This window comes from Papaver somniferum, unplaced genomic scaffold (genome assembly GCF_003573695.1).
Source record: "Papaver somniferum cultivar HN1 unplaced genomic scaffold, ASM357369v1 unplaced-scaffold_132, whole genome shotgun sequence".
Lineage (NCBI taxonomy): Eukaryota > Viridiplantae > Streptophyta > Magnoliopsida > Ranunculales > Papaveraceae > Papaver > Papaver somniferum.
In genome coordinates, this window is record NW_020622381.1 from 15552046 (window position 1) to 15579229 (window position 27184).

At 37.5% G+C, this 27184-nt stretch overlaps 2 protein-coding genes across 2 annotated transcripts; one reads left to right on the forward strand and one right to left on the reverse strand.

The window, feature by feature from the left end:
* Window positions 1-474: 474 nt before the first annotated feature.
* On the forward strand, window positions 475-2269 carry LOC113332953. The gene is made up of 2 exons (XM_026579447.1): window positions 475-1538; window positions 1927-2269. The coding sequence occupies exons 1-2, from the start codon at window positions 680-682 to the stop codon at window positions 2010-2012; spliced, it is 945 nt and encodes a 314-aa protein (XP_026435232.1). The 5' UTR covers window positions 475-679; the 3' UTR covers window positions 2013-2269.
* Window positions 2270-2711: 442 nt separating this feature from the next.
* On the reverse strand, window positions 2712-6889 carry LOC113333109 (pectin acetylesterase 10-like). Its single transcript, XM_026579601.1, has 12 exons — window positions 6461-6889; window positions 5542-5624; window positions 5183-5312; window positions 5010-5083; window positions 4672-4758; window positions 4458-4582; window positions 4305-4365; window positions 3950-4003; window positions 3768-3845; window positions 3529-3634; window positions 3293-3438; window positions 2712-3158 (listed from the first exon to the last, which is right to left on the reverse strand). The coding sequence occupies exons 1-12, from the start codon at window positions 6645-6647 to the stop codon at window positions 3051-3053; spliced, it is 1239 nt and encodes a 412-aa protein (XP_026435386.1). The 5' UTR covers window positions 6648-6889; the 3' UTR covers window positions 2712-3050.
* Window positions 6890-27184: the final 20295 nt, after the last annotated feature.

Below are 27184 nucleotides of genomic sequence, written 5' to 3' on the forward strand. Positions count from 1 at the left end.
TGTCTTCCATAAGAGCAGACGATACGTTGTCCGTAGTATAATGTCATTATTTGAGCACCATAAAAGTAGAATCCGAATGAAAGAAAGAGAAACTGGTGAATGACTCTTCCCACAGTGGGTTATTTTAGGTCACTTCCTGTGGCCTTTGCTTTCAATCACATTGATTAATTCACCGGGAGTAGTTTCTAAGCAAGTTTACTATTTTGTTTTCTTCTTTACTATTACCTGCCGAAGTCCAGACATAATTGTCAGAATTTTTTCTTCATTAGTTGATGACGTTACTGACCAGTGTTCGGTAGTTCTACCAACGAGTGCTCCAGACTGACCAAGTTACATAATCAATCCATAAATATAATTTTTAGGCTTGAATTAAAAAAAATAATAAATAATCATTGTGGGTAAATTTGGAATTTGAGCCATTAGAATGAGTATAAATAGTACCTATTTGCACGCCTCTCCCTTCCACTACATCAAATCAATCAACAATCATCTTCCACTTAATTAAGCCCATCAAAAATTTGACGACTGAATTTGGTAGCTCAAAAATCACTGTTCTTGGGAGATAGATAGATTCTCAGTTCCTCACTCATTTATATTTCAGTTTCATTTTTTTTCCAGCTTAACAAAAACAACACACAAAAAAAGACTCTTTGTTTATTTCTGTCTAAATTATAAAGAAATGGCTTCTGATGAAACCATGCCAATGATTACTTCATCATCATCTATGCAAGAAGAAGAAGATACTCAATATGAAGTTGATGATATGGTTGATTATCCTTCTCACCGTCACCATATTCATCATCTTAACCATCCACACAATTTGTCAAGGTTATCTATGTGTTCAAGCAACATAAAAGTTTCAATTTCATCACCATCGTCAGCAGTATACGATCATGATTATGGGTTTGCAGAAGATGTGGTGGTAAATGATGGGAACGGTGGTGTTGTTGGTACGTATATGTCTCGTTTGTCAATCGAGGGTTCTGATAACGACGGTGATGAAGAATTCTCTGATGAAGAGGGTAACAAAGGGAGGAGAACAAGGATGACAATCTCATCTGTTTTCTCATCCGATTCTGATAAGGAAAATGGTTGTGTGTCTTTACCGGCCACACCTCCTCGAAGGAGAAGTCGTCGGTCAACCGGGTTAGCAGCTGGTTTGAAAGACTATTCAAGTGAAAATGAATTACAACAAGAGAAAGGTAATAAGATGAAATCCAGGAATTCGAGGAGAAGAGTTGTAAGGGAGAGATGGGTAGAGAAATGTTGGGAGAAGAAGAGGTACAACAATATGGGTGGTAATATGGATGATCAAGAAATGGGTGAGTGTTTAGTGATAACAAGGCCTAAAGGAGGGAAAAGATCTTTATGTATGGATAAGGATGAAGTTAAAGCTTGTGAAGATCTTGGTTTCGAACTCGAACACGGTAGGCTTTTCGAGATTCCTAGTCGAATTTCGATTTCAGCTGGTGGTTCAACCATTGATACTAGTAGTGGTGGTAATTCACCTATCGCTAGTTGGAGAATTTCTAGTCCCGGTGAGTCTTCTTCATTTTTATTGCAAAATCTTGGGCTAGACTTAAAATTTATCCAAGAAATGATTTGGGGCAAGATTTTGTTGGGTGTGGATTGTGATTAAGCTGATTTAGGAGATCATCATCAAGTATCCGTTTTTTGATTTTTTTTGTTTTTTATATAACAATTGGTCAATACAAAAAAAGTGAAAAATCAGTGAGAACTGAACACCAATGCTGCTAGTACAACTTTTTTAGGTTATACCTTTTCAATGATTAATTCTTGGCCCATTTTTCTCTTATTCCTTGTCTCCTTAATGAGGTAGATTAGTGATTGCTACTGATTTGATGTTTATCTGATTTGGTTAACATAATGAATGCACTAACGACATTTTCTTTGGTGGTTCATTAGGTGATGATCCAAGAGATGTTAAGGCACGGCTAAAGGTATGGGCACAGGCAGTGGCTTTAGCTTCTACTTCTAGGAGCTTCAGCTAACAGAAATAACACTTTGGACGTCATGCTGCCGAGTACAAGATAACCAAGATGAATGTAGGAAGAGATGATTTTGTTCTGTTAATTGTGGGTCTTTTCTGTTTTTGTATTTTCTGATTTAGGTACCGTAATCATGCATGATGTGACTCGTTCGCATAGTTCTTGATTAGGGAGAGAGTGATTTACTACCCTGTAGAAGAAATATCATTTTCAACTCATCCTTGTAGTGTAGTTGCTTGTTGTACATAATCATCAAAAAATGGAAAAAAAAAATGTAATAAGAGAGGATGATGGATCGCAAAACAAAAAAGAGCTAGCTTTAGAGAGACAGCACTTTTAGTTTTAGAATTATTGGTATGCACATTGTCAATGAAATTTTGAATTTAACAAATATCTGCTAGTTACTGTATGTGCAAATTTTGAGAGTAGTAAGGGTAACATTTTGGTAACAAGCAATGATGGCAAAGAGGAATCTTGTCTAGTTAAAGAGACTGATGCTGGAAGGTGAGCAGCATCCCATGGACCAAATAGGTTCTGTAATTGGCAAAATCAGAACTCCCTTAAATTCGAGGAAGGTAGGGATGTGCCGATTACCATTAAAACAAAGAACCTTCATTGACCTTATAATTCTCATAACCACTTACTTTCATATTGAAACTAGAATGACAAGCTGATTCTCGGATACTATTCACAGGCTTGATGTAAAATCATAACATGAAACTTAGATTTGGATATATTTAACTTCTTTAGCATCGATACATTTGGTTTCTTTATGAATTACAGACACGAGCCTTGCACATTGCAAGAGCTCATGTTAAATAATTTCATGTGCTGGATTGTGCACTAAGGGTGTGCAAAAGCTTCCTTGTAGTAACTTAGTTACCATTTCTCAAAGCTATACTGCCTTATTCTTTACCCAAGAGTTTGATAAAATGAAGCAATTACTTGCAATTAAGATATTGGGGTGGTGGGCTAAGAAGGTACAATTAAAGATTCGGGATAGTATCATCGATTTGATGATGGTATAAACTATATTTTTGTTTACTTGAAAACCAGATTATGGCAACTCTTGTCACAGGGGTAAGCACAGTCGATCTCCTTCACTCCTGTTCTGTCAAAATACCAGTCTCCTACTGCTAATGCAATACCCTGAAGATATTAAGAAATGTGTAAGGTTAATAGTAGATATGGGAATGGTTCAGATCCACATTTATTAAATGAGAAGTATTAGTAGCATTCATTGGGCCGTGAGTTCGTCAGATTCCAGTGATGAGTAAACATACCTTGTTTTTAACGACAGGAGCGTTGTCGGAAAACCACGTATCCTGTCTCTCGCTCTGGCAATGAGCAAAGCATGAGTTGATAAATAAACCATTTTGTTTGGGCCTAGCGAAGTTCTTGATGGCCTTGAGCATTTGATTCCTGAAATCTGTTTGAAAGAAGAAAGAATTCATTAGGTTCAAATTACACATATTGTGCCATTGCAACAACAACTTCAAAATCTCTCTAATAAACTCACTTTGCAGAAATTGGATCTGTGCTGAAGTACATGTCGCATGATTTTTTTTACATTCATTCCAGTAACCATGAGGATCGGCGGATGGTGGGGCTAAGCTGGCTTGAACCTGATGAACAAACATATCCAGTTGATCAGTCATCTATATTATCCAAGAGATGACAATCTCTAGTCATGCAGGCATGGTCACACACTTTAAATGTAATTGACAATGAGGGTTTTGAAAATGATGAAAACAGTACCTGCCAGGCATCATACGCGGCATTTAGAATAAACATTGGAGTCTTGATGCTGGCAATCAAGTTCTGAGGGAAGAAGCACTGACATTGAAGACAAAAGCAGAGGGACAGTGTGAGATAATGAGTAGAGCTCAACATGAGTTTTAAATTTTTAATCATGTAAATCTAATAAAAAAGATATATACCGATGTTGCGTCAAGGTGATTAGTGCATGACCGAGGTAAATTCTTCCCCAGTTGCTGCAACAATCATTTAATTTAATCAAGCTATTGATATATCCAGAGGAAAAGTGTGTCAACAAAGTCATGCGCATGCATGACAGGAGTAAATCTTGACAAACGATATGTTTTCAGTCTCTAGAAACACTTTTAATGCACATTTGAAGCTTCAGTGTATAGCAAAACAGATTCATGTGGTACACCTTGGGTGAGATAGCTATTATATTTTCCAGTCTCTTTTCAAACTAGCGGAAAACACAATGGAATATTTTACCTCAATAAGCCAGAGATTAATGAGAATACACAATTGGAAAACAAATACCTGTAAGCTAACAATACCTCCGTACATATTTCTCAGAGTATGCCCTCCGGATACGTCAAATCTACACATGAAAATAAGAATAATAAGAGGAAAAATACACATAACAACACGCGATATTAGTAACATAAGTGCCAAAAAGGATAGAGTGTTTACGCATCAAGAAACATCCCAGCATCACTTAGGCACTTCACTTTCGTAGTTCTTGGAAACATTTCTGCAAACTCATCACAATGTAGTATAGATGCTAGACCCCCTGCAGAGCACCCAGAAAGAAGTGCCTAGACAGAAAAATAATCTATTATCAGTTTATCGTGCGAAAGATGCGGGTAGTGTTTGAGAGTGCTTATTAAACGGTGAATCAAATTACCTGTTTGGCAGAGTGCATTCCCTTATGCATTAATTCTTCCATGCCAGCTAACCAGATACGCTTCCCACGAAATTGAAGGTCTCCTTCCTAAACAAAGAAACACTAGCTGCTATCATACAAATCTAGTAAGCATCAGTATTCCAGCCGTAGGCCTTTGAGAAAGCTGAGAAATCTATACACTATTGTTAGAAACGATTTGCAAACCCTTATTATTAAGTACTTGTTACGACCTCAATTTTCAATAGAAGACAGCATCTATGGGAGTGATGTACCAACCATCCTTTTTAGTGTTCATTAATAGGAACAAAAAAAGTTTAAGTAAAGACATTTCTACCAACCTTATGGTAACTGTCCCCACTAAAAGATGCACCATCACAATAACGAAGCTTGACTTTATTCCAATTGAAAAAATCTGCACCATTTTTCACCACACCAAGAAAATATATTTATGTATCTGGGAGGCTTCATGCGAACGGCAACATGGAACATCAAGTATGTATAAGAGAAATACCAGGATTTTCTTCAGCTTTATTGCTCAAAATTCCTACAAACGGTATTTCTTTCTCCATGAATTTTGATGAACCACGCCGGCTTGTTTTCCTATACACACAATTTCTAACTGTATTGCACCAGCCTCCTCCCTGTCGTAAAGTACATTGTCAATAGAGTTGCTTATAGTATTACTGCATAAGAGCGGTACGTGAAATTTGGTATCAGTGAGAGTAATAGTTTTGAAGTTTTATTAGTCTTTACAAGTCTGGAAACAGGTAACCGGGATTAACATGGAATAGGAAAATCAGAGAAAACTTAAAGTAGGATACGTCACATAGTTTAAAGTTAGATTATGTCTTTATTGTCCCCTGCACTCACCTCTAATTGGATGAGCCAACTGTTTGCCCCTGACCCATACCCATGATGAATGTGGTAACCAGGTGGTGTTCCATCTAAACAAACTGTGAGCACCAGAACATGGAAAAGAGTTGGAAGATGTTCAAGAAATGATATTGAAATCATGCATATTTAACACTTCAACCACTATTTTTTGCCAAGAAAATTCAATCCCAAATTATGCACAAACAAGAGAAGAGGAGGTCGTTTCAAGTTCATGAGTTTAGCTAACATCAAAATTCAATTCCCATGACAACAATGATAATACCTAAATGTTAATTAACTAAATATTCTCCAAGAGCATCTTCTTAAATCCAGAGCGATTGAAACATCGGAGCAAAAAGCCTGCTTTTCATTTATACAAATAGAACAGTATGCTTGATCAGCAAACTTTTTGTAGTGGAATGAATAAAAATCTCGTTGGAATGAACTTGAACTGCTAGACAAAGAAGTAAAATAGGACTTGCAGGATAATTTTAAAAAGAATCAAATCCAAATGCAACCTGACCCTTTAATACAAATTGATATGTAATTTGTCTGTAAAGTGAATTCTTGCCGTATAAAACTTGATAACGTGGGCATAGATAAAAAAATTTGTTTGAGATACTATAAATTCATAACTCTTCTCAGTTCATTTTATGTTTGTGAACAAGATACAGCAGATCATTGCAGCCTAATCAACATATTTCTACATAAAACACGAAACTAATGGAAACTTCTACCTTTTCAATAACAACAATGTTGATTACTAGTGAAAATCAATCCAGACAAAAACTCAAATAGATAGAGTGACAAAAGAAATTAGCATTAGACAATCATGCTTATACCACATGAACAGCAGTATATCATCACCAGATAAACAATCAAAATTTTGATCTACTGTAAAGCAAAGAGAATATACCAGCTCCTTTAGCAACAGCTCCTGGAATGAGAGTAAGACCCACCATTAATGGCTGAACAACATCTCCATGATAACCTTCCTCCACATATGAAACCTCAGTTACATTCAACTCATCTAACTCTAAAAACCCATTAACCCAATTACACATAAGAAAAACAAAAACGCCAAAACCCCATAAAACATTCATTTTCTGAACTCACTGTACTAAATTTCTTCACTTCTTTCAGTTTCAGAAGATAAAAATGAAAGAAGCGAAGAAATTGGATAAAACTCTAAAACGAATGGGAATCCTATATTTAAGAGAATTCGAAGAAGGAATCACATTAATGTCTAAAACCCCACCACCACAGTTCTACAATAAGAGATGTTAACTACAGTATTTTTGGTTATACACTAGTGGGTAACTGAAAGATCTAACTTTCTTATTTTCTTGAGGAGCTTAAAAAAGGAAGTAAATTTCATTTATTGGATTACTCCATTTAATATATTGGCATCTATAATTGTATATGAACGAGTGAATGAAAAAACATAGGTGAACTTTTTTAGTGACTGAGAAAAAGTTAAATTTTGTGTGGCATTAAAAAAAAGTTATCATTTTTGGAAATTTGCAGGTGAGTGTGGTGGTCGGCATGAGCCCATGGGACTGCACTACTACAATTTGTCGTCGTGTGCGTAGAATATCACTATTGGGTTTTGTTTTTGAGGATTCTTGGTTTCTCAGTCAGATCACACACAGACAATGTTCCTGATTTCAAACGTTTTTGCAGCGCGTTTGTTGAGTTTTTGGTAGATTGATTCGCTTTTCTCTCAGTTCCTTCTCGTGGTCGAATCAGACGTCGGGTTTGTTTTTTTCTATTTTTCCAAGATCTATTAGTTTGAGACTGTGAAATATTTTAAAAACCAAAATTAATGTGTGCAGCCGAAAAGTTTGTTTTTTTGGCCGGAAATAAATGTGTTTTCCGGTTATATATGTGACTGACAGCATTCATTTCTGAATTGCGTCAGGTACGGATGAGCAGAACATTTGTATTTCTTTCTGTTAGATCTGTAAGTCAGGGCTCTCTAGCTCTTTTATTTATTGTATTCGCCCATGACTTGTGTGCTTTTTAATCTATATTCTTTGATCGATCAAAAAAGAAAAAAGGATCTGTAAGTCAAAAACCATAACATCGTAAGTGTTGTGAGCCCGTCTCTTTAATCTTTTTGCGGGGTTCTTGAGTGCAAATAGTGACGACCGAGTTTTCCGGCTGTTTTCTTATAACGAATTTCAAATCAAATCAAAACTTTTCTCTTTGCCTTTTCTTTTTGCGGTAACAATAAAGTCTGCTATTAAATGATGAATGGAGGAAGAATTTGCATTAAATTTAAGAACCTATTTAGATGAACCATTTGTTTGGTGCACTTCCATTCGGTTGTTGTTCATATTAAACTTTTTAGTAACAGTTTTGATTTGATAGTCTACCACCAATGACAAACAAACGATTTGTAAGTTTGTGGAAGATGTTATATTAGATGGTGTGGATTCATTTTGCATATGGCTGGGATGAACCACCGACATCTTTTTGGTGATAGTTGGCTGCACAATGAAACCTTTAGGTACAACTAATCACACTTATAATCTGTTTCTCATTCATGTCTCATGAGTCATGAGGATTGAGAAGCTTAAAGAGAAGAGGTGGTCATATATTGTTACGTGATTGTGATAACTGATGGGTATTCCGTAGGCTTCCGTAGTTCCATGGATGAACTTGTATCATTGGATACGCATGTATTCTTAGCAATTTTGCTAGACGCCTAGACCTGCTGCCAGTAGAGCCTACACTCAGACAACCTCTTTAGTCTCTAGTCTCTACTTTGGTTAAAAAAAGCCTTGTTTTCAGCATCACAGGAATTGTACTTCCCTTGAGGATCCAATGATGTAATGTTTAGTTCTAGGTGTTGGCTTTCATGCAGATGCGATTAGTTAAATACATTATCTAGTTTCAAACTTACCATTTAAAATTTCTTGCATAGATTATAGAGGACTTAAACAAATAAAACTTGGATCTGATTTCATCTTTGGTCGTCAATAGCGCCAAACATTCTTTGTTTCTAAATCCAAAATAACCAAATTTAAATAATTTTTGTTCAAATCTCATCACAGATGGTATTTTTACTTTTTAACCCCCCAAAATCAAGCGCGTTGTTGCCGAATCGCTAAGATCTCCAATATAATCTGTCTAAAGTTTTTTTTTTTTTTTTTGCTAGGAAAAAAAATTATTTTAAAAAATAGGAAGTTTACAAGTTCAGCAGGAAAGACAGGGGAATAGAGTTCAGCGGTTCTTCCGAGACAAGATACTTTCAACAATGTTTAGCAGTTAAATCTGCATAAGAAGTAAAATCCCTACTAGCATATTCAAGTTTAACAAAAAAACAAAGAGTTTGCCAACACAAGGCAATCAATCATCCAGAATACAACTACTAAACCAACTAGTTTAGTATTCTTGTAAGATATTCCATCGAATTCTATTATTGTAAGCATCATTTCTGACGCAAATACTAGTATGATTCTTGTTTTTCAACCAATTCAAAGCTACAAACAAAGCCATGCTTTCTGCTTCTAGATCTCATATCGACTAATTTGCACCCTCGGTAGCTCCCTGCAAGATCAGTGATAAGAATAACAACACTAGTTTGGTTAGAATTATTATCCTACAAAGCATCGCAATTGACCAACATACTATTATGTGGAAGATCTGAATTTGAAGGAGCATAATTAGTTACAACAATGATATAGTCTTTAATAGTTATACTTGTACTTGCATCAAGTAAAATGGTGTTGCCATTCGGAACAGCAACCCAAATGCCCTGGAATAGCTACAGTGAAGAATCAATTGTTCTGCACTTTTAGGAAAACCAGAGCCGCACATAGTACAGAAAGTAACTTGACTAGGGACATACCTAAGGAGTCCGACTTTGCTTGGAAAGGTGTTTTCAAAACATTTCCAACTGAATAATTAGATTTTGGGTATAACGAGGACCAAATCAGTTTACAAATGGGATTAGCAGAATTATTAGAATCTGGAAGCTCATCCACTAAGAGTTTATATGCAGACTTAAGCGAAAAGATACCAGACTTAGTGAAACTCTAAATAATTTTATCTTCACCAGATATAAGAATTTTAGTTTGCAGAATTTGTTAACAATTTTCACTAGTGAAGAAAGCTTGCACCAGATCAACATTCCAGGTTTTAGTATCACGGTTAATAAAGCTAGGTACAGGAAAGTTGGGGTAATCAGGGGCGGAGCCAAGAATCATGAGAAGGGGGTGCAAAAATTTACTATGGGTGCAACCAAAATTTTTATGGGTGCAAAAATGCAAAAATGGGTTTGTTTGTTAAAAAAAATATTCTTATGAGGCCTAAAATGGACTTTGGAGCCAGCTGGGTAGGGGTGCATGTGCAACCCCTTGCAATGGACTGGCTCCGCCCCTGGGGGTAATGATAGAATTTACACAAAGGATACTTTGTATTAGGTATCAAATTGTAGCTAAAAGTATTAATGTAACGACCATCTCTGATTTCAAAAAAGGCATGTTGGGAGATGATGCTAAGATCATTGCAGATGTCAGATCAAACCCAACTATTATTTTTTAGGTTTTTTATGACGTAAAAGGGTGGGAATTTCTGAAGTACTTACATTTCATAATTTTCACCCCTAAATCACTTGAAGAGTGAATGTGCCTCCAAAGTCACCTTTCATTTTACGAGAGTAAACTTTATCCTATTTCATTATTAAGTAAATATCGCTCTGAGACTTCTTACCCCACCAGAAATCCCTTTGAATTTTTCTCATTTGATTTATAGGATTATTAGGAAGAAGAAAAATATTCCTGTGATTGGGTCGGTCAGGAGAGGGGAGAGATTTCAGCACATGCTTAACCATGACTGATTTTCCGGCTCGAGTCAATTGCTTACTTTTCCGTTTTGCAGCACGTTTATCAAGACGTTCGGAAAGGTTAGCATAATAAACTTTTTTATATCTCTTGAGAAATAATGGGATACCTAAATACTTATCATCCGGTTCCACTCTTTTCACATTCATTGATCTAATAACATAAATACAGTGCTCGTGGTATACATTTTAGTTAAAAAAAATAACAACCCGGTTTTTGAAAGTTTATCACTTGGCGAGAAATCAGATTAAAATTTTTAATGAGAGACATAAGGTTATTAGCGTCATTTTGTGAATCCTTTATAAAAAACAGATAATCATCTAGAAAATCCAGTTGAGAAACACTAGGAGCACCTTTAGTTACTTTAATTTCATGGATGAGATGATTATGATCAGCATGTAATAAGTATTATTTAGAGAATGCTTTCATATATAAGATAAACATATATAGGGAAAGTGGATCTCCTTGTCTAATACCTATAAAGGGTCTGAAAATGAGAGGGTGATCTATTGAGAAGGATGGAAATATTGGTGGTACTGACACATTGAAAAATCAAATCACACCAACGGTAGAAAAGTCGAATTTTTTAAGCACATGAATAAGAAAGCATCATTCGACTCTATCAAAAGTTTTCGACATATCTAATTTAAACCCCACAATACCACATCTAACCTTTTTATTAATTTTTTCATATAATGAAACAATTCTTGAGTAATAATCCTTGAATATTCCTATTAGTAAACATGCGCCGCCGGAAATGGACTAATGATTTTGCTTTCATTATATTGACTATAATTTTTGAGACAATCTTATAATTATGCATAAAGAGATAGGTCTAAAATATGCACTAATAACAAGATTATTAACCTTTGGAATAAGAGTAAGAGATGTGTGATTCATTTATTTAAGCAGATGTCTTGAATCAAAAAAACTTTTGACAGTTTTAAGAATGTTATTTTCAAGTAATTCAATGTTTTTCTTATAGATGCCCGGTGGAAAACCATCGGGGCTTAGAGCAGACCATGGAGTCATCTTCTTAATAATACTTCTTCTTTCTTGTAAAGTAGTGGGACTCAATAGTTACTCATTGTACTCATTAGTAATATATATATATAGGGACTTATGCAATTCAAGAATTTTCAATTTCTAAAAGGGTTAGATGAGCACAAATTGAGATAAAGTGGTTAACCAACAGATTCTCCAATTGAGACCGGTCATTGGACCATTGACCATCACTAAGCTTAAGAGAACCAATATGATTAAAATGCTTCCTTCTATTCATAGTAGTATAATAGAAGCCAGTAGTTTTATCAAAATCTTTTATATAATCAGCTCTGAATTTTTAGCATAAAATTCTTCTTGATATAATCATCTAGTTACGAAGGTATTTTCAACTTGCTTAATACCATCGAAGTTTTGAATGGTAGGAGGTTGGATATTCAGAGCTTGTAGTTGATTAGCCAGATTATTTACATTATGGTCTATATTACCAAAGTGATTAATATTCCAAAAATTAAGTTCATATTTGACATTTCTTAATCTGTTGACCAATTGGTATGCCGATGATACATTTATATCCTTGGAATAAGCATTCATAATAGCAACATGGTAGGAAGGATCAACATTTTTTGTATCTGTACGACTTTTTACATTGGTGAGATTGAGGATTAGTTACCAAAAGTATAAGGTAATGGTCAAAGCCTAGTTAAATGATAATATACCACTAATAAGAATAAAATTTGGTATCAAAGTTGATCACAAAAGAATTAAGATGATAAGATTTATGGATTGATGAAACCCTAGGCAAGATGTTATTATTTGCAACAATGTATAAGTAGCGGACGTAAAGAATCCCAAGAAAGGGAAACTGGGATAATGAAAAACTAAAGATATACACATAAACAATCAAATAAAGAGATATATTTAGAATCACACATTGAAGTAGAGACATGTTATTTTTTTACTAACCTATGAGAACATATGAGATATATGTTCTAATCACCAGAAATATGATAGCAAAGAACGAATCTCAAAAAATAAGCAATACACTAGAATAATCGATAAAGATTAGGTACTGCAATCATCATCAAAATAAAATTTAACTAAATAAACTTCAATAATTGATAGATGATAAATCTGAAGTAGTTAATGTAACAGAAAAACATTAATAATCTACTTCCGAAGCTAGTTTTCCCTCCTAATAAGAATAAATCCATACAAGGAGTAAACTAGAACGATAAATTAGATCCCAACGACATCTTCATACCTTTCAGTGTCTTTGATTCGCTTGAAACTAGGTTGGTTATGTTCATGAGTTAGAACAATCACCTTTTGATTAATGATATGAACAAACTCTTTATTCTTCTTACTTTCATATATGAGATTCTTTTGGTTTCGAATAACACTCTCGGTTCTTCAAGTATTGTTAGAGCATTACTCGGTCGAACTCACAACTGTTGTTATATCAAGCTTTTTGTCAAATTTAGTCGTCAAAAGTATATCTTGATTTCTAGTCTACAATTAGTTAAGTTTCGGTCTATGATAGAGGTTGTTGAGAAATGAACCAGTCATCATTTGCGTTCTACCATTTGAAGGCGAAGATCAACCGAAGCTTTTGTAGAACTTCATCAACAAAAGGTAAGTGAAGACTGAACCACCTATTTCTCAAGTTATATTCACCTTTCTATCCTTGAGACGATTGTCGCATAACTAATTAAACTAGCTTGCATATACAAGAATTTCGAGTCAATAGATAATTATTTAGTCTACGAATCTCTCGAAATATAATGACTAATCTTAATGAACATTTGTTCACACTTGATCAATTTCGGTGGAGAAAATTCGGAACTAAATCATGATTCAAGTTTATCATTCTAAAATAGTCTGGAACGGTGATATATGTCATTGATGTTATTCGGGAATGTTTCGAATTGATATAGAGAGAAATATGAAACTACTATATTCGGAATACAAGACAGTGTTATCAGTCTTACAAACTAATCAGATAACTGTTATATGTCTGAAGCCGTATTACATTTACTCGTAGACGTAGCGGAGTAGCTATATATCGACTTACAGATTTGTGTGATTCGCATATTCGTATTCACATCATGGGATAATCTGTTTGTTTCGTGATTTGAATAGGTATGTATATTCGTATATAAACCATTTTGGATTTGTGGTAAGGGAATCGGGTTTAAGTATCTAAACCGGTATGCAAACCAATATAGTTCTATGTTCCTGAACTAGTTTAGTATCCAAAATGGTATGCAAACTGAAAAGGTTTTGTAAACTCCGGAATTGGCAAAGTCTTAAGGTTTCCAAACCGGTTCGCAGACTGAAAAAGTTTTGTGAACTCAGAACTTAGTTTTGCACCTAAGTTTGCAAACCGGTACGTGAACTGAAAAAGTTCTTCCAACTCAGGAACTCGGTTTTGCTCATAAGTTCGCAAACCGGTTCGCGTACCATGACTCAGCCGATTCACGAACGACTCATGTATTTGTACTTTGTGCATTCACAAACTATGTCGATTGTGTTCAAATGCGATTAAATTATTTCTACGAGATGATTTGCATTTCACTAATTCTCTAAAGACACTAGAATCATTTGATCACATGATTGTTACTCAAGATTAATGTTTTTGTGTTCATGAAAATGAGTGTTAAGCTTTTAAGTTCGAACCCGCTAGTTTCGGCTAATCATGTTGAACATAGATTTGTACACGGTTCAGTTACGGTTTGCCTAACTGTTGGGACTAGAAATGATCCTAAAAATTCTAACTGCAAGTGCACAGTGTCGGCAAGCAACACAGGGCAAGCACAGGTCAGTTCCACAGGGACAAGGGGGTGCAAGTGCTATTTTTCTTATTGTAACCAATTTCTAACTGATTACACTAACCAGGGCAGATTACTAATCGGACAAGTCAAACTAACATTTATTTTTTCACTAACATTAAACAGAACTAACATTAACTTGTACCAATCATAACTATCAAACTGAACTCAAAACATTCATGGCATTAACTTCAGGCTAGCATTGGATTTCTACTAACATCAAAGTCAACACAGCATTTATTTCTGATGCATTAATCACTGACTACTCATTCAACATTAATCATTAATCATTAACACTAATCATTTATATTAACTGAACATGCAGATTTGTAGGCAGAGCATTACACTAATCAATCATGGAGATTGAAGCAAGGTTACACAGAGAACTGAAGATGAACAAGCAAATGAGGAGGGGAAAATTTCTGAACAGTAATAAGGATATGGTGAATCAGATGAATGGAAACTAGGGTTGAGAATTCACCTCTCAGCCCATACTAGCATGTGAACCAATGAACTACTTTAGTTTCTTTGAATAGATAAATTACCTCCAATCACTAAATCAAGGCAAGCATTAGTTGTCTGTTTAAAGCACAACTAATCAAACACAATAACAAGCAATGTAGAGTCAGTGAACAAACATAGAGGAATTCTAACTACCTAGGATGCTTGACATTCTAGGTGAAAGCAACATGTATTCATCAACAAAAATTCATCTTACACAATTATCTTGGCATAAACAGCAGCACATCAGCACACAAATTAGCATTCAGGCTAAGGGTTTCATCTTAGCCCCAGTTAAGATGTTTAGTTCATAGTTAGAGAGCCTAACATGATACTAAGAGGGTTATTATACATGGAGAAAAGCTACAGGGACAGAACACAGAACAAAAACCAATTGATAGAGAAAATTCTTACTGAAATTAAACTTGGGTCCCCCCTTTTCTCACAATGTTACACAGTGTACAATTTATACCAGAACACTAACCCTAATTGTAAATCCCCAAATCAGAAAAATTAGGGTTTTTTTAAATTACACAAAATTTAACTTACAAACTCCCAAAATCTGCTCGACCCATGCCTCCTCTAGTCCTTGATGCTCTTCCTCTGCTCCTATTGTCCCCTAATTTCGAGTTATTTTACTCACCCCAAAACCTAGGGTTTCAGAGGTTGTGAGGAGAAGAAAATAACTAGGCTAGGGATATGGGGGTGTTGTCGGTGAAGAGATAGTAGTGGCAGTGATGGAACTGGTGGTGGTGACGGAAGTGACAGCGGCAGAGAGGGGAGGTGGTGGAGTTGCAGAGCTCTGCAACTGTCGGGTGAAGGAGATGAAGTTTTGGGAAGAAGGAGGTGTTTGGGTGGTAGTATAGGCATCGGTGCTAGGGTGTGAAGCGGGAACATCTGATTCGATGTTTGGCGAGCTGATCCGTAGGATGTGACGATGGTAGGTGGATCCAACGATGAGATGGGAGGCTGTGGGTAGCGACCGTCGGATGGAGGAATGCAACGAAAAGGACGGCCCAAGATGGAGATCGGCGTTGCGATGTAAAGCGGGAGCTTCGGAGTTTGATGTGCGATGATGGAGCGACCGTAGGATGCTGAGATGCTTCAATCTGACGGCTGAAATCCGATACGGGCTTGGGTAGTGGAAATGGGTTTGAGAAAGGGTTTTGGGCCTTGGGTATGCCAGGCCCATAACTTCTTTAAGAACAATTCCTCCTTCTTGAGCCCATTTCTACCCTCTTGGTCTTGTGCACAACATTCTTCGCGGCTTCCTTGCGTAATTCCTCCCGGCTTTTCACTACTTTTCTGCTCTTTTTGCTCCTCACTTCATCCAGATTTTATTTGTTACCTAAAAATGAAAATTAAGTAAGAAAAATATTTATTCTTGAAAACAATGAAAATACAGAATATGGGATAAAATGTAGAATTAATGCACAAAAGATGAGTTAAATGCCAACAAAAATAATATAAATATGCACTATTTAGCACTCATCAAATACCCCCAAACCTGAATTTTACTTGTCCTCAAGTAAAACAAAACTAAGGAAATCCTACTATACCACTGTCGCTGGTCTCTCGAATGCATTTAGCGTATGCACTAAGCCTTTTAAACCACTAAGTGTCCCTAGTGGACGAGTTGAAGTCTCGTGAAGGTTTGCTTAGAACGTACCTACAAAGTTCTAGGTCAAAATATAAGCTCAGATTCCATCAAATGTGACATGTGCAAGACAGTAGAAGCTCACAGCAAAATGGAGATGTCAATCTAGCTATCAAGGCACAATCCTAGCACTGATAACAAATAAGGACATGTGATAAGAGTGTAAAGTGTATCTACACATGTGTAAAGAAAGATCTGAAGTCATGACTACTAATCACCAAGAGATAGTTTCTCAGGCTAAGAACTGAGGTCGAAATCTAGCTAGCTGTCCGGACTTTACGAGAATTGTGAATGAGTTGGAGGTATTTCACAATTTCTCGCGTTGTACATCAATGGCATACACCCTCCTTGCTTATTACAAGAAACAACAAAAGATATTTACATGACTCTTATTTACATTGACAAATCTCTTTTTATTTTTGGAACAAGAGATGATGGAATTGATAAATACTTGATTTTTTTTTTTTTTTTTGTATTTTTCTGATTTTTTTTTTTTTTTTTTTCGATATTTTTTTTTTTTTTTTGAATATATACATCGTTTTTTTTTTTTTTTTTTTTTTTTTTTTTTTTTTTTTTTTTTTTTTTGAAGAAGAAACACTTTTGATACATAACAAAAGAAAAAAAATTACATGACACTTTGCAAGAGGTAGCCCTTTTTGATGCACCCAGTTAAATTCGATGGTTGTCTTTCTTAATGTAACCTCCACCTTCTATCCCAACCAACCAAAGAACAAGCTAGTCAAGTTTCGTTCAGTATTCTAAAGTGATTGGCAATCGTAACTTCCTATCCAACACCTTGAAGATCGAGGCCATACATGTATTGGTAGATCGTGCGCGTGCAAATTTCTTATCACTATGTGAATTGTGCTAGAATCAGGGTGCCTAAATATCTAGACTAAGACTCCTAATAAAAATACATATTTGCACAAGAGTCAACATTTCAAGGTAAATGAGCTCCATTTTTATGTTTTTTTCATTTTTTTTTTTTTTTTTTTTTTTTTTTTTTTTTTTTTTTGAATTTTTTCGATTTTTTCAAAAAGAAGAAGGAGTTCGTTTTCAATTATAGCATATTATCATGGTATCCATTCCATACCCCCAAACCTAAACTAAACATTGTCCTCAATGTTTCAAAACATGGAAAGAATTATACAACAATATATGAAGAGGAACATGCTGAGTAGAGTAAAAGGAGAGAGAATACCCGATTGTACGGTGGTAGCTCGATTAAAACTCCGTTATTCAAGGCAAAAATCCATCATATTAGCAGTCACAATGGATGAGCACAAAATATATACAAAAGGAAATTTAACTAACACATTATCTACAAGAAAATTTGGTTTTTAATGGGATTGGACTTTTTGGAAAATTTTGGTTTTGTCGGGAGACATTTGGTTTGGATGGGAAAAAGAAAAATTTTGGTTTTTAGGGGAGAAAAACATTTGGAAAACTGTTTGGTTATTTAGGGAAAGAGTGGACTAGTTTAGTCCACATAGACCGGGTCCTCCAGGTTGGTTGTTTCAATGTCGGGTGGGAATGGCTCAAGGAATGGCTTTAATCTCTGCCCGTTGACTTTGAAAACGTTCTTGTTGGAGACATCCTCCAACTCTACAGCTCCATGAGGAAAAACTGTGCGTACTAGGTACGGACCCTTCCATCTGGAACGCAGTTTTCCTGGAAAAAGATGTAATCGGGAGTCATACAGCAAGACTTTCTGACCAGGAGTGAAGGATTTGCGCAGAATACGCTTGTCATGAAACATCTTCATCTTCTGCTTGTACAGCTTGGCACTGTCATAAGCCTCATTCCTCAATTCTTCCAACTCGTTGAGTTGAAGTTTCCTTTGAATTCCAGCTTCGTCCAGAGAAAAGTTTAGCTCCTTGATTGCCCAGTAGGCACGATGTTCTAATTCCACAGGTAGATGGCACGACTTTCCATACACTAGACGATAGGGGGACATGCCAATTGGTGTCTTATAAGCTGTTCTATAGGCCCACAAAGCATCATTCAACCTTAATGACCAATCTTTCCTAGACGGGTTGACCGTCTTCTCCAGAATGTGCTTAATTTCCCTATTAGAAACTTCTACTTGTCCACTAGTCTGAGGGTGGTACGGAGTAGCAACCTTGTGAGTTATGCCATACTTGCGTACTAAAGACTCAAAGTACTTGTTACGAAAATGTGAACCGCCGTCACTGATGATAGCTCTAGGGGTACCAAAACGTGCGAATATGTTTTCCTTTAGGAATGAAAGTACCACCTTGTGGTCATTTGTTCTGGTTGCTATGGCTTCTACCCACTTAGAAACGTAATCAACTGCGACTAGGATGTACAATCTACCGTCAGAAATAGGGAATGGACCCATGAAGTCGATCCCCCAAACATCAAAAATCTCCACAATCAGAATGGGGTTCAATGGCATCATGTTTCTCCTCGAAATGCTTCCTAGCTTTTGACAGCGTTCACAAGCAACACAATAATCATGGCAATCCTTGAACAATGATGGCCAATAGAATCCACACTGCAAGATCTTTGCAGCGGTTTTCTTGGCACTGAAATGGCCTCCACATGCCTGGTCATGGCAAAAAGATATCACATCTTTCTGTTCAGTGTTGGGGACACATCTCCTAATGATTTGGTCCTGGCAATACTTAAACAGATATGGGTCATCCCAGATGAAGTGTTTAACTTCAGCCAAAAACTTATAGCGGTCTTGTCTCGACCAATGTGAGGGCATCCTACCTGCAGCAAGGTAGTTGACGATATCAGCAAACCAAGGAAGGTCTGAGATAGACATCAGCTGTTCATCTGGGAATGATTCTCTAATCAGCTCAGATTCATGAATAGACTCTAAAGTTAATCTAGACAAGTGATCAGCAACCACATTTTCACACCCCTTCTTATCACGGATTTCGATGTCGAATTCCTGTAATAAGAGTATCCATCGAATAAGGCGAGCTTTAGCATCCTTCTTGGAAAGAAGATACTTCAAAGCCGCATGGTCTGTGTATATGATGATCTTAGACCCTATCAGATAAGATCTAAACTTGTCTAATGCGAAAACCACGGCAAGTAACTCCTTCTCGGTAGTCGAATAGTTGAGTTGAGCATCATTAAGAGTTTTACTAGCATAGTATATCACATATGGTAGTCTATCAACACGTTGCCCTAGAACAGCGCCAACGGCATAATCAGAGGCATCACACATGAGCTCGAACGGCAGTTTCCAATCTGGTGGTCGGACTATAGGAGCGGTGGTGAGGAGAGTCTTGAGTTCTTCCCATGCCTTCACACAAGAAGCATCGAAGTCAAAGACAACATCTTTGGCAAGTAGGTTACACAAAGGTCTTGAGATTTGGCTAAAGTTTTTGATGAATCGCCGGTAGAACCCAGCGTGACCTAAAAATGATCGAATCCCCTTCACAGAGTGGGGTTGAGGTAATTGCTGAATGAGGTCGACTTTAGCTTTATCTACTTCAATTCCTTTTTCCGATACGATGTGTCCTAGAACTATGCCGGAGTTCACCATGAAGTGGCATTTTTCCCAGTTTAAAATCAGATTCTTTTGCTTACATCTTGATAGCACAAGGACTAGATGGTCCAACATTCGTCAAAAGAGGAACCAAACACAGAGAAATCATCCATAAAGATCTCGAGAAAACTATCTATCATGTCTGAAAAAATGCTCATCATGCACCGCTGAAAAGTAGCGGGTGCATTACACAGCCCGAAGGGCATACCTAAAAGCAAATGTCCCAAATGGACACGTGAATGTAGTTTTTTCCTGATCTTCTGGTGCAATATGGATTTGGTTATAACCGGAAAAGCCATCTAGAAAACAGTAGTGACTGTGTCCAGACACACGTTCTAGCATTTGGTCTATGAAAGGGAGCGGGAAGTGATCCTTCCTTGTTACTGTGTTCAACTTCCTGTAGTCGACACATACTCGCCATCCTGTGGTTGTACGTGAAGGGACTAACTCATTCTTTTCGTTCCGAACCACAGTAATGCCTGACTTTTTAGGCACAACTTGTATGGGACTAACCCATTTACTATCTGAAATCGGATATATGATACCCGCATCGAGTAGCTTCAAGATCTCACTCTTAACGACTTCTCTCATGTTAGGGTTAAGTCTCCTTTGCATTTCCCTAGATGGTTTGGCGTTCTCTTCAAGATTAATGTGGTGCATGCAAATGGTGGGGCTTATCCCTTTGAGATCTGAGATGGTCCATCCTAAGGCTTCTTTCTGCTCCTCAAGGACTCCTAAAAGCTTGTTTTCCTGTTCTATGTTTAATTGTGAAGAAATGATAACAGGTAAAGTATCAGAAGGACCTAGAAATGCATACTTCAAAGTCTCAGGTAATGGTTTCAATTCCTGGTTGGCCTTAGGCGACTCGTCCGAAGATAACAAACTCCTCAGAAAGTGGGGGTTGTTCCACTGTATTCTGCCACTTAGTGATGTCCATTTGAGGTACAGATTCGAGCAAAGATTGGACTTCACTAGTGTATTCATCATCATATAACTCCATGTTAACACCTTCCAAACATGCTTGCAGGGGATCTTTTGACATAATGCTAGTCAATGAATCTTGTATCAAACTCTCAATCATATTGACTTCATGTATCTCCTCATCATCAAGATTCACAGGTTGTTGACTAACATTAAACGCATTCAATTCTACAGTCATGTTTCCAAAAGAGAGTTTCAACACTCCGTTCCGACAGTTGATGATCGCATTGGACGTCGCCAGGAATGGACGTCCTAGAATGACAGGAATGTGACAATTTGGGTTTTGGACAGGTTGGGTATCTAAGACAATGAAGTCTACAGGAAAATAGAATTTTTCAACCTTAATCAAAACGTCTTCTACCACTCCACGAGGAACTTTGACAGATCGATCTGCCAATTGGAGAGTTATAGGTGTAGGCTTCAACTCTCCAAGACCTAACTGCACATAAACAGAATATGGCAGGAGGTTCACACTTGCACCTAGATCTAATAAAGCTCTATTGACCGTGTGTTCTCCGATAGTGCAAGAGATGGTTGGACAACCTGGGTCCTTAAACTTGGGTGGAGTTTTGTTGAGAATAATGGAACTCACTTGTTCAGCTAAGAAAGCACGCTTGTGCACATTAATCTTGCGCTTTTGAGTGCACAAATCTTTGAGGAATTTGGCATATGCAGGGATTTGCTTAATTGCCTCAAGAAAAGGAATGTTGATGTTGACTCTTTTAAACAGTTCTAACATCTCATTGTAGTGGGTGCTTATCTGTTGGCGAACTAACCTCTGAGGAAAAGGAGCAATAGGAACATTAGGAGGTAGAGGGACATTCCTAGCAGTAGGTTTGTCGGCTTCACTAATGTGCTCGGATTCTTTTTCTGGACTAGAGGTTTCCTTAGGTGGTGTAGGCAATGCTAAGTTTGGCTCAGATTCACTTGTTTGTGGTATGCCTACATTGTTCTCAACAACTTTACCACTTCGGAGAGTGGTGATGGAATGGACTTGATCGGGTGAGGTTCTTTCGCAAGATGATGATGTTGTGCCTGCTTGAAATATCCTCTTTGGTTCTTGTTGGGGTTGGCTAGGAAGTTTACCCTTTTCTCTTGTATTCAATGCATCGCAAATTTGACCCATCTGTAGTTCTAGAGCGGTGACTCGCTGATCAGTTGCTTTCTCGTTTTTCATCAGATGTTGGGTCAATTGATTGATACTTTCTTCAATGCTGGACAATTTCTTATCAGCAGTGTATTGAGGGTACGACTGCTGTTGAGGATTTCTAGGGTATTGGTAGCCTTGGTTGTTTTGATAGCCTTGATTTGGTTGAGATGGTCCTCCTTGGGCAGGGCCTTTGGACCATGAAAAGTTGGGGTGGTTTCTCCATCCTGGATTGTAGGTCTGTGAATATGGGTTGTGCTCTTGTTTTTGAAACATAGCATTTGCTTGCTCAAGCTTAGATTCCTGGAATGCATGCATTTCCGGACAATCATTGACTTGGTGATCAGATCCACTACATAGAGCACAGATAGCCATTTCGACATGTTCACAAAAGGTAGTGGGAGAAGGGTTTGCGTTTTTCTGTAGTTCTAACGCTTCTATTCTTCTTGCTAGCGCAGCCATCTTTACACTTCCTTCAAAATCAGACTCAATCCTATGGACCCTAGCTACAGGTGTAGTCTTTCTAGGTTCACGAATGGATTCCCACTGTTGCGTCTTCTCAGCTACTTCAATCAGGAAGTCCCAAGACGCATCAGCAGTCTTATTTACAAAAAGACCATTGCACATTGACTCAACCGTTGTTCGGGTGGACACATCTAGACCCTCATACAAAATTTGCACAAGTCTCCATTTTTCAAAACCATGATGGGGACATTGGAGCAATAATTCATTGAATCTCTCCAAGTATCTAGCTAGGGTCTCACCCTCTAATTGCACAAAGCTATTCAGACTTTGACGAATTGTCGCAGTCTTGTGATTTGGGAAAAACTTTTTGAAAAACTCCTTGATGAGGTCATCCCAAGACATGATGGATTGAGGCTGTAAAGCATACAGCCAGGCCTTAGCCTTATCTTTAAGGGAGAAAGGAAAAAGCCTCAACTTTAGGATTTCGTCAGACATTTGAGTGAAACGCAGAGTTCCACAAATCTCCTCAAACTCTCTCACGTGATGGTACGGATTTTCATTTTCTACACCTCTAAAAACTGGAAGCATTTGTATTGTGCTCGATTTCAGCTCATAATGGCCATTGGCTTCGGGTAGCACAATACAAGATGGTTGACTAGTTCTAGTTGGGTACATATAATCCTTGAGTGTACGGGGTTCTCCCATTGTTTCTGATTGATCTGGACTGTCTACCTCAGAACTAAGGATTTCGATTGGATCGTCCGGGTTAATTCTAACGAGTCTGTTTGTTTGGTCTCTGTAGGTCACAATCATGTCCTAGCAGGTACCTCAACTAACATGTTGGTCAGAGCAGTCGGAAACAATTTTTGAACCACAAAAGGCCCAATATTTTGGTTTAAAATGGGTTTTTTGATGATTTGGTTTTGAGTGGGTTTTGGTTTATAAAATGTAGAGCCCTAATTTTTTTGTTTTTGTTTTGTAAAGTTAGGAGCCTAATGGATGGGATGTACACCTAAAGTCCAAATTAAAAGACAAGCCCAAAAGATAAGAAAAAGAATAATCACAAACAATAAATACAAGCCCATAAAAGAAAAGAAAAAGAAACAAAGAAAATTAAAAATTATTACAGGCCCAAATAGAAAGAAAAAGAAAATTGAAAAATTATTACAAGCCCAGATTAATACTTAAACACAAGCCCAGATGAATTTAATGAGGCCCAGTTGGGTTATCTCATGGGTTAGGCCTACCTGAATAGCACAGCCCAGCTGTTCGGTTTAAGTTGCTAAAGCCCAGTTGGGCTTGGATCGTCCTACGCGGCTTTGGTTTGTCTGAGGCCCTGTTGGGCTTTTGGTTCAGCAAGGCTGCAAGTGCAGCAGCAACAGCAACACAACAGCAGCAGGAGCAGCAGCTTGGGAGAGGCTAGCAGCAGCAGCACAACGCAGCAGCAGGACAAAGCAAGCAGCAGCAGGAAGAGTAGGTTGACAGGGAAAGAAAACTGCAGCAACACAGCAGCTTGGCAGCCCAGTTCAGCAACAGGCTTAGCACAACAGCAAGAAGAGGAGCAGCTCCACAACACAGTTCAGTGAACAGCAGCAGTTCAGCAACACAACACAAGAAAGAAAGAGCAAGTGCGCCGCAACCGAGTCCCCGGCAGCGGCGCCAAAAACTTGTTGGGACTAGAAATGATCCTAAAAATTCTAACTGCAAGTGCACAGTGTCGGCAAGCAACACAGGGCAAGCACAGGTCAGTTCCACAGGGACAAGGGGGTGCAAGTGCTATTTTTCTTATTGTAACCAATTTCTAACTGATTACACTAACCAGGGCAGATTACTAATCGGACAAGTCAAACTAACATTTATTTTTTCACTAACATTAAACAGAACTAACATTAACTTGTACCAATCATAACTATCAAACTGAACTCAAAACATTCATGGCATTAACTTCAGGCTAGCATTGGATTTCTACTAACATCAAAGTCAACACAGCATTTATTTCTGATGCATTAATCACTGACTACTCATTCAACATTAATCATTAATCATTAACACTAATCATTTATATTAACTGAACATGCAGATTTGTAGGCAGAGCATTACACTAATTCAATCATGGAAATTGAAGCAAGGTTACACAGAGAACTGAAGATGAACAAGCAAATGAGGAGGGGAAAATTTCTGAACAGTAATAAGGATATGGTGAATCAGGTGAATGGAAACTAGGGTTGAGAATTCACCTCTCAGCCCATACTAGCATGTGAACCAATGAACTACTTTAGTTTCTTTGAATAGATAAATTACCTCCAATCACTAAATCAAGGCAAGCATTAGTTGTCTGTTTAAAGCACAACTAATCAAACACAATAACAAGCAATGTAGAGTCAGTGAACAAACATAGAGGAATTCTAACTACCTAGGATGCTTGACATTCTAGGTGAAAGCAACATGTATTCATCAACAAAAATTCATCTTACACAATTATCTTGGCATAAACAGCAGCACATCAGCACACAAATTAGCATTCAGGCTAAGGGTTTCATCTTAGCCCCAGTTAAGATGTTTAGTTCATAGTTAGAGAGCCTAACATGATACTAAGAGGGTTATTATACATGGAGAAAAGCTACAGGGACAAAACACAGAACAAAAACCAATTGATAGAGAAAATTCTTACTGAAATTAAACTTGGGTCTCCTCCCTCTTTTCTCACAATGTTACACAGTGTACAATTTATACCAGAACACTAACCCTAATTGTAAATCCCCAAATCAGAAAATTAGGGTTTTTTTAAATTACACAAAATTTAACTTACAAACTCCCAAAATCTGCTCGACCCATGCCTCCTCTAGTCCTTGATGCTCTTCCTCTGCTCCTATTGTCCCCTAATTTCGAGTTATTTTACTCACCCCAAAACCTAGGGTTTCAGAGGTTGTGAGGAGAAGAAAATAACTAGGCTAGGGATATGGGGGTGTTGTCGGTGAAGAGATAGTAGTGGCAGTGATGGAACTGGTGGTGGTGACGGAAGTGACAGCGGCAGAGAGGGGAGGTGGTGGAGTTGCAGAGCTCTGCAACTGTCGGGAGAAGGAGATGAAGTTTTGGGAAGAAGGAGGTGTTTGGGTGGTAGTATAGGCATCGGTGCTAGGGTGTGAAGCGGGAACATCTGATTCGATGTTTGGCGAGCTGATCCGTAGGATGTGACGATGGTAGGTGGATCCAACGATGAGATGGGAGGCTGTGGGTAGCGACCGTCGGATGGAGGAATGCAACGAAAAGGACGGCCCAAGATGGAGATCGGCGTTGCGATGTAAAGCGGGAGCTTCGGAGTTTGATGTGCGATGATGGAGCGACCGTAGGATGCTGAGATGCTTCAATCTGACGGCTGAAATCCGATACGGGCTTGGGTAGTGGAAATGGGTTTGAGAAAGGGTTTTGGGCCTTGGGTATGCCAGGCCCATAACTTCTTTAAGAACAATTCCTCCTTCTTGAGCCCATTTCTACCCTCTTGGTCTTGTGCACAACATTCTTCGCGGCTTCCTTGCGTAATTCCTCCCGGCTTTTCACTACTTTTCTGCTCTTTTTGCTCCTCACTTCATCCAGATTTTATTTGTTACCTAAAAATGAAAAATTAAGTAAGAAAAATATTTATTCTTGAAAACAATGAAAATACAGAATATGGGATAAAATGTAGAATTAATGCACAAAAGATAAGTTAAATGCCAACAAAAATATATATAAATATGCACTATTTAGCACTCATCACTAACCAGAGTGTATATCTTGTTTATGTGAATAAGATTCAAAGATTCCATCTAAAGTTGAATATTGTTTGCTTGGTTCCAAAGTTATCTTAGCTTAAACCTAAAGCAACCAATGCTTTGGAGTCTATATAAGGGGAATTATTGGCAACTGGGATCTTTGAACCCTGACACTACTTTTTGGTGTGTCCTAGTTGTATCTACAGTCGTCCCCTCCAGAAACCCTTTTAGGGTTTAACGATTATCAAAGACTTCATTAGGATTCGTGAAGCCGGGTCCAATTATCTTTTATCTTGATAACTTGAGTATCTTGATCTTGTTCAATTGTTGATTTATCACTTGAACAAGATAGATAAAAATCATAAAGTTCTCTTCGTCCCAACTTTGTGATTCCACAAGTTTTATACTTGTGAGGTGAATAATAATCTTGGCCTCACTTCGGGTTTCATAAGTCCGTATTTTGAGGATAGCTAGACTTCTGTCAAAGTGTTATCGATTTTCATCACCTTGATCCTACGTTTGATTTGATCATCCGTTTCGATCGTAATCAGGAAATCAATTATATAGGCTTAATCTATGGGAGGAAGATTTGGTTTAAAGTCTTCAATTATGTTGAAGCAACTCTTAGTTGGTGGGACGTCATCTAAGGATACCAATTGCACGGAGTCCTGCTGGAATTCAAGAGGCGTCATGTACCTGAATCAGTGGGAAACTGAGTTCGAGCTCAACTACACTCCAGACCGAAGTTAATTGGTAGTAGGCTAATATTTTTTGCGGCTTAATACAACTTGGTGTTCAATCTGGACTAGGTCCCGGGGTTTTTCTGCATTTGCAGTTTCCTCGTTAAAAAATTTCTGGCGTCTGTGTTATCTCTTTTTCCGCATTATATTGTTTATCTTTATAACCGAAATATCACAGGTTGTGT

Bases quoted from the DNA above. Each gene is read 5' to 3' on its own strand.
- LOC113332953 (XM_026579447.1), top strand. From the start codon at position 680: ATGGCTTCTGATGAAACCATGCCAATGATTACTTCATCATCATCTATG. The intron at 1,539-1,926 runs GTGAGTCTTCTT...GTGGTTCATTAG, and splicing joins TTGGAGAATTTCTAGTCCCG to GTGATGATCCAAGAGATGTT.
- LOC113333109 (XM_026579601.1), bottom strand. From the start codon at position 6,647: ATGAATGTTTTATGGGGTTTTGGCGTTTTTGTTTTTCTTATGTGTAAT. The intron at 5,084-5,182 runs GTATTTCTCTTA...AAAATGGTGCAG, and splicing joins TAAAGCTGAAGAAAATCCTG to ATTTTTTCAATTGGAATAAA. The intron at 4,583-4,671 runs GTAATTTGATTC...TTTTCTGTCTAG, and splicing joins GAATGCACTCTGCCAAACAG to GCACTTCTTTCTGGGTGCTC.